A 7,766-nucleotide genomic window follows, 5' to 3' on the forward strand; every position below is an offset into this window, starting at 1 on the left:
TGCCAGATTTGCTGAGCTTTTCCAGCAACTTCTGTTTTTGTTCCTGATTTACAGCATCTGTGGTTCTTTTGGTTTTTATTTAGTATCTGACTCTGAATTAACCTGTTTCTTTTGATCTGTCTGTTAACTTCGTGCCATCCTTATCCGCTGCAGCCCACATATCCCAATTTTTTCCATCTCCTTATAGCATGGTTCACAATGTGTCCCCATTTTGCCTGTATCCTGATTAATCTTTCATGCATGTATTTTCATATTCTGGTTTCCCTAATTCACCAGTGTTTCCAACCCCCAACATCCCCACAGCCCCACGAATATCCCCATTGATCTTTCATCCCTGAACACTTATCCTAAATTTTCCAATATTTCCCATCCCAATCCCCCCACCCATGACCCCGAGGATCCCTTCATGATGTTAATATCTTCCACGTGCCTGACATTGACCCAGATCTCCCCCACATATCTTCCTTACACCACATTCCCATTGGGTTCTGGTCCCCAACTCCTCCACTATGGTATAACCCCCTTCTGTCTTCTGCCCTTTTTATGTTCTCCTTCTCCCTATCCTTGCCCTTCTCCCCGCCCCTTTTCGTCCCTTCTCCCCCTTTCCCCATCCACCCCTTCTATTCCCCCACCCCCCGCTTCTTCCCCCGCCATCCGACCCCCCTTCTCCCCCCCACCCCGGTTGTCAGGCTTGTCTCTTTAAGCGAGCTGCTGTGAGCTCTCGCGAGGCCGCTCAGGGAGGAGTCAGAGAGATGGCGGCGGAGGAGGGAGAGACTCTGGAGTCTTGGCTGAGTGAGTTCGGGCCCTACTCGGGGGTGGGGGTACAGTGGAGCGAGAAGTGGTTCGGGGGTCGGGGGGGGAAGGAGAGGGTAGAGAGAGAGGGTTGGTGATAGTGAGGAAGGAGGCCTGTCGTCCCAGGGAAGTGAGGGTCCCCGGGGTGTCGTACCGGCGAGGGGCTGAGGAGGAGGGAGCCCTGCTCCTATGTTGTGTGCAGGCAGCTGGGGGTCTGGTAATTTGAGTTAATTTTACTGTAGGGGTAGGAGTTGGATCTGAGCCAGTAAATTGGGAAAATGAGGAGAGGGAGGACGAGTGTGTGATCCAGTGGCCACCTCCCTTGCTGGCAACCCGGCTCCTGTAGCTCCCTGGGCTGCAAGATTATTAAAGGAAAAACTGGCATTAGCACACTCGGACGCAATATGTTGAAATGTAGATAATGAGAATCAGTTTGTGCACAGGAAGCACCTCCACAAACAACTGCATATCAGAATCTATCTTAGTGATGTTGGCTGAATGCTAAATGTTGGTCAGGGCACTGAGGAGGTGTCTGTGTTCTTCAAATAGTGCCATCTTCCATCTGACAGAGTACTTCCAACAGTACAATATTGCCTCAGTACTGCCCAGAGTGTCAGCCCGCATTATGAGCTCCAGTCTCTCAAGTAGAACTTCAACACACCACCTTCTTAACCTAGAGGTGAGAGTATAACCACTGACTAACAAAAGTTAGATGGAGGGCATCCGCATATGAATTGGGCATCAACCGAATAGGGAGATGCAACAAACTCAACTTCCTACATATAGAATAAGTTTCATATTAGGCCCTCAGCAGTATACAATATCGTTCAGGAAGAAACTGACCTTGAGTATGTTTACATACTTTAATAGTTGGGTAAATCATCACAATATATTGTCCTTAAATTGGTCTAACAGTTCTATGTAGCTTTCTTGATATGTGTAGTGCGGTGGGGTTGCAGGTACATATCTGGCTAGTGCCCTGTTGGCCTATATATTAACCTGTCGCAGCCCCTGTTTCTTGAACCACACAAAAATGTACCTACAGGTTGTGATGTGACCATTGGCTCAAAGGGTTATGATTTTACTTAAAAAATAAGTAAGAGATCATCATCTTTATTAGATTTGGTGAGGTTTGGGTGGGTGGGGACTGTGGTAGGAAGATCTTAATTTTAAAATGTTTCTACTTTGCCTTTCTGATAAAGGAACTGAACTAAGAATTGCAGTAACTTTGTGTGGTTATGTAAATTAGCTGTTTAGGAAGTCATGGGTGAAGTCACAAGACAAGCACAGGGCCATCTGGTTATGATAGAGCAGCTGCTCCCAGACACAGCGCATCACTGTATTCAGCAACAACCATTGCTTTTTTTTTGTGGAGGTCTTAGTTTGGCTTTAGGCAAATTCTTTTTTATACACAAGAAGTGTGAATATTTTACTACAGTAACATTATTTTAACATTGTGCATCAATTTCAGTAAAAAACGCTTCACATGTAAGTACATGTGCTGTACTTCACAGGTACAATTCCTGTAACAGTTAAACATTAAATCATTACAGAACTTTCAAAAATTCCATGCACAGACTCTACCATACCAACCGTATTACAGAGCCAAAGTAGAGCTGGCATGAGTGTTGGCTGAACAACATATAATGAATACTTCATCATGGGTTACTTCATTCACATTCCTCTTATGAAGGATCATTGTCCATCAACCGCAACATGTAGGTGACGTGAGATGCCTACCACTGTGAATGAACTGTGCATGGGCTGTTGCATTGTGTAAGGGGAATTGTTGAAATAGCTCTGTGTAGTTGTCAGTTGTCGCTCAGTGGAGCACCGTCACCAATAAACCAGAAGGTCATGGGTTAAGGTTGCATTCCAGAAACCTGAAAATAAATACTCAGGCTGACATATCAATTAAGTGCTGAAGAGTTTATTTGAGCTAGAGTTGCCATTTTTTGATGAGACATTGAACTGAGGCCCAGTCCACTATCTCAAATAGATATAAATACTCCCACGGTAATATTTAAAGAAGAGCAGATAAATTTTTTGTCTCCGATCATATTCCTAAAATCAAAAAAAAAAGAACTGCGGATGCTGGAAATCTGAAGCCAAAACAGAAATTGCTGGAGAAACTCAAAAGGTCTGGCAGCTTTTGTGGACAGGAAGCACAGCCAACATTTCAGGTCTAGCGACCCTTCTTCAGAACTGATGGTAGCAAAAAAAACGTGGTATATATGCTGAAGACATGGTGGGGGGAGGAGAGTATATTCCAAATCAACATCACTGAGATGAATTTGGTCATTACGTTTTTTTTTGAAGTTAACAATACAGGTCTTAGCTGCCATGTTTATTACTTTCTAACAGTGACTATACTGCAGAAGAACCAGCTGCAAAACTCATTGGCACATTCTGAAGTCATGGAATGATTGTGTGAATGCCAGATCTATATTTTAAGCAAATAAACTACACAGCATGAAACTCGAGAAGCTTTTGTACTGGCTGTGCCATGAGCTTGGTATCCATGGTTAAGTATAGAATCCCTACAGTGTGTAAATAGGTTATTTGGTTCATCTGAGTCCACACCAAGCTTCCAAAGAACATTCCACCCTCCTACCCTGTCCCTATAACCCTGCATTTCCCATGGCTAATTCACCTAGCTAGCACATCCCTAGGCACTATGGGCAATTTAGCATCACCAGTCCACCTAATCTACACATCTTTGGACTGTGGGAAGAAGCCAGAGCACCCAGAGGAAACCCCACCAATCACCCGAGGGTCAAATTGAACCCGCTTCCCTGGTGCTGTGAGGCAGCGGTGTTAACCACCGAGTCGCCATGCTGCCCAGTAGCTGGAGCTAAGTGAGAAAAATTCTCAAGGTCCTGTTAATGATCCAAATTTTGTTGTCTTCCTGTAATTTCAATGGAGCTCTGTGGACCCAAGTTTGGGATTGATTTCCAAATCTGCCATGGGTAGCTATGATATACTGAGTCAGAGGTCAAAGTGACCTTTTTATATTTCGGTATTGTTCCCATAATCTTTTCATGTTACTGTGTTAACACTTAACTTACCTTTAGGTACCGTTGTCTGCCATGGGTAGCTCTGATACACTGAGTCAGAGGTCAAAGTGACATTTATATATTTCCTCTTCCCCAAACCTCTTAATTAGATTGTGGCCTGTAACATACTCCGAAGTATCTGTTATTCTATACTGTGTGTAAATCAATGTTTTCTTGAATTTTCTTTGCTTTGTGCAGCCTGTGTTGCTCTGCACAGACTGTTCCAAAACAAAGCAGTGGCACTGGCTCATTTTAGAGGGAAAGTTGATAGTAAATTCCACCACCTTGCCTTGATGCTTTAATTAGATTCCTGGCCAGTGCCTTATTCCTGGAAGTTTCACCATATTGCAGTGTACAAGGCAAGCTTTGAAACTTGCAAAAATGGAGGTTGATCTTTATGCCAAGTATAAATTGTGAACCGCTGGTTGCCAATTTGAAATGTGAAGAACAACACATAATTTATATTAACTTAATGTGACACAGTTTAGTGAATGAATTAATTGTATTAATACTGTTTATTTAATTTAAAAATTGCTTTAAACCTTCAAATTCACTTTCTTCAGCATCCAATGATGAGTTCATGAAATTCATTCTCAGACACGTTTTCAGCATCATTCCTCCACAACAAATCATCTTCCTCCTCATTGAATTGGATACTCGACATTTTTTGAACAATCTGATGAAACTTTTGCACTAATATCATCCCATGATTTGATTATGAAAACTACACAAAACATATTCCTTAAGGTTTTTTTCTCCATCAACTATCCATTAATTCCAGTCATTGCAGATGCGATTCTTGAATGGCTTGTTGAGACACAAAGGTTGACAATAGACATGAGACCTCCTGGTAAAATTGCAACATTGGTGTTATTTCTTCATGGGCACCTCTTGATCTCATCAGTTATATGGATCTGAACATTTCCACACTAAAAAGCTGCATTCCTTACATAGGCCACTGATCCATAACTTCAATCCATCCTCACCTATCTAACTTGTAAAAACAGAAAGTGCTGGAGGGGAGGAAACATTTTAAAGGAAGTTTAAAAAATCAAAAAGAAACGAGAAAGCAGAAATGCAGGCAGTTAAAAGGCAAATGATAATCAAAATGACAGAAAGGGCTAGAATAAATAAGCAGAAGAATGAAGCAGAAGTTAGAACCAGGGTAGGTAAAAATGGTAAGAGGTCAAAGCCTAAGGCACATTACAAATGTTGCATGCATTTAGATAACAATAAAAAGATGGATGAATTAACAGCACAAATAGAAATAAATGAAAATGACTTGATAGCTATTATGGAGATATGGTTGCAGGGCAAGCAAGATTGGGAACTCTTGTTCAAGGATATTTGACGTTTTGGAAGAATAGATGAAAAAGAGGTGGGGTTGCTTAGTGAATAAAGGAAGGTATCAGTGCGATGGTGAGTAATAATACAGGCGCAGTTGAAGTGATGTGGAATCAGTTGGGTGGAAATAAGAAATAGCAAGAGAAAGAAGTCATTTATGGGACTCATCTGTAGGTTCCTGAGTAGTTGCTTCACAGTGGGACAGAGTATAAATTGGGAAATAATAGAGATGTGTAAGTAGAGCAATACAATTGTCATAGATGATTTTAATCTGCATATTGGCTGGATAGATCAAATGGACAAGGGTAACATGAAGCACAAAATTGTAGAGTGCATCAGGGATAGTTTCTCAGAGCAGTCCATTGTGTAACCTATGTAAGAACAGGTTTTTTTAGATCTCGTAATGTGTAATGAGGTAGGACAAATACAATATCTCACAGTTCAGGATCTTCCAGGCAGTAGTGATCACAACCTGGTAGGGAGAGCAGTTGGGTCTCAAACCAGTGTCCTCAGCTTAAATAATGACGATTACAGTGGTATGAAGAAAAAGTTGTCTGAACTAGTCTAGATTATAGACTAAAGGGAAATTGCCTGAGGAGTGGCAGACATTTTATAAAGTCTAGCAAAAAGTTTGTTCTGATCAAAAAGAAGGACTCAGTGAGAAAGATGACTAACCTGTGCTTAACAAGGGCAGTCAAGGAGAGTATCTCATCAAAAACAGACATAGAAATTTGCAGAAACTAGTGATGGCTGGAGATTAGGAGTTTTTTAGGAATCTTGCAAGGGGATAAAATAAGTTGAATGAATGGGCAAGAAACTTGGCAAATGGAATTTAATGTAGGAAAGTGTGAGGTCATGCACTTTGACGGGAAGAATCAAAAGGCGGACTATTATTTAAATGGAGAGAGACTCCAAAACAATATAGTTCTTGTGGGTAAACACAAAAAGTCAACATTCAGGTACGGGAAGTAATTAAGATGGCACATAGAATTTTGGCCATTATTGCTAGGGAGTTGGAATTTAAAAATAGGGGGGAAAACCCAAAGAACTGCGGATGCTGGAAATCGGGAAAAAAAAGCTGAAATTGCTGGGAAAACTCTGCAGGTCTGGCAGCATCTGTGGAGAGAAAGCAGAATTAACCTTTCAGGTCCAATGAGTGGTCAGATACATTCTGAAGAAGGGTCACTGGACCCGAAACATTAACTGTGCTTTCTCTCAACAGATGCCACCAGAGCTGCTGAGTTTTCCCAGCAATGTCTGCTGCTGTTAAAAATAGGGAAGAAAATAGGGAATTGTACCTGGAGTAATGTGTGCAGTTTTAGTTCCTGTATTTAAGAAAGGAAACAATGAAAGTAATTCAAAAGAGATTCACTCGTCTGATTCCTAAAATGTACAGGTTGAATTGTCAAGAACCACTAAACAGGTTTGGCCTTTCTTCACTGGTGTTTAGGAGAATGAGGCGTAACATTATTAAAATATGCAAGCTTCTGAGGGAACTTGACCGGGTATATATTTTCATTCATGTGGGGACCTCAAACTATGGGAGACTTTTTTAAAACTGAAATGCAGAAGAATTTCTTCCCCCAGAAAAGTAGAGAGTGTTTGGAGTTCTCTACCTCAGTAGATAGTTGTGGAAATTAGATCACTTAAATTATTTAGAGGAGGTGAATAGATTTTTGAAATATGGGGGAGTTTAGGGCTATGAAAAGCTGCCATGTAAGAAAAGCTGAAGCCCGAGGCACATTAGCCATTATCTTGGTGAATGGCAGAATAAGTTTAAGGGGTCAAATGGCCTACTGCTACTATTTCTTATGTTTTTATGAAACTGAACTGGTCTGGCAGCATCTGTGAAGAGAGAAAGTTACCATTTCGAGTCTAATTTCATTCTTCAGGCATTGATAAGTGTATGTGGACTCAAAACATTCATTCTGTTTCTCTTTTGACATACTGCCAGACCTGCTGGGTTTCTTGGCACTTTTTTAAAATTTCAGATCTCAAACATCTGCTGTATTTTTGGTTTTATCCAACTGTTGTTATGAACATGCGCAAAAGCTCCTTCAGTGAACTTGTTGATGGGCTTGGTTTTATGTTTGAAAATTACAGTAGGCTTTAATTTCATACTGTCAACCCCACAGCTAATGCTAGCTAATATGGATCTTCTCATGACCTGTCATTTTCACTAGAATTGTATTTGAACCTCTCTACTCCACAGTTTGACTGCTATACATATTAACATTCATATGCCCTTCACCAATGTGGCCAATGTGACTTAATGAGTGCTTGTGTTTTGCCATTGATAAATCACCAGAAATTAGCAATTTTGGCATGAAGGTCTGTTGGTGAGCAATCTTCTTTTTTGCCGCAACCGTAAATTGCTTTATGGAATGAAGCATCCACACGAACTAGTTGTTTGTCTGAAATCTTTGCTAGAATCAGGGTTTAATTTGGCCCATTTAAGTGTGTTTATACGTATTGCATGAGATAACAAGGTGTGGAGCTGAATGAACACAGCAGGCCAAGCAGCATCAGAGGAGCAGGAAGGCTGACGTTTCGGGCCTAGACCCTTCAGAAAAA

General features: G+C 41.2%; 1 protein-coding gene across 4 annotated transcripts in view; it reads left to right on the forward strand.

The window, feature by feature from the left end:
- Nucleotides 1-427: 427 nt before the first annotated feature.
- The window catches only part of LOC109916144 (ADP-ribosylation factor-binding protein GGA3-like), a 29,566-nt gene continuing 22,227 nt past the window's right edge, over nucleotides 428-7,766 (forward strand). For 2 of the 4 annotated variants that reach the window (XM_048609478.1, XM_048609477.1), the window contains exon 1: nucleotides 663-792. In XM_048609478.1, coding sequence (XP_048465435.1) covers nucleotides 753-792 — 40 coding nt within the window. In that variant the 5' untranslated portion in view covers nucleotides 663-752. Of the gene's footprint in view, nucleotides 793-1,341; nucleotides 1,472-7,766 lie in introns of all 4 variants that reach the window. The other 2 variants (XM_048609479.1, XM_048609476.1) reach the window with 2 other exon arrangements.

This window comes from Rhincodon typus, chromosome 21 (assembly GCF_021869965.1).
Source record: "Rhincodon typus isolate 14 chromosome 21, sRhiTyp1.1, whole genome shotgun sequence".
Classification (NCBI taxonomy): domain Eukaryota; kingdom Metazoa; phylum Chordata; class Chondrichthyes; order Orectolobiformes; family Rhincodontidae; genus Rhincodon; species Rhincodon typus.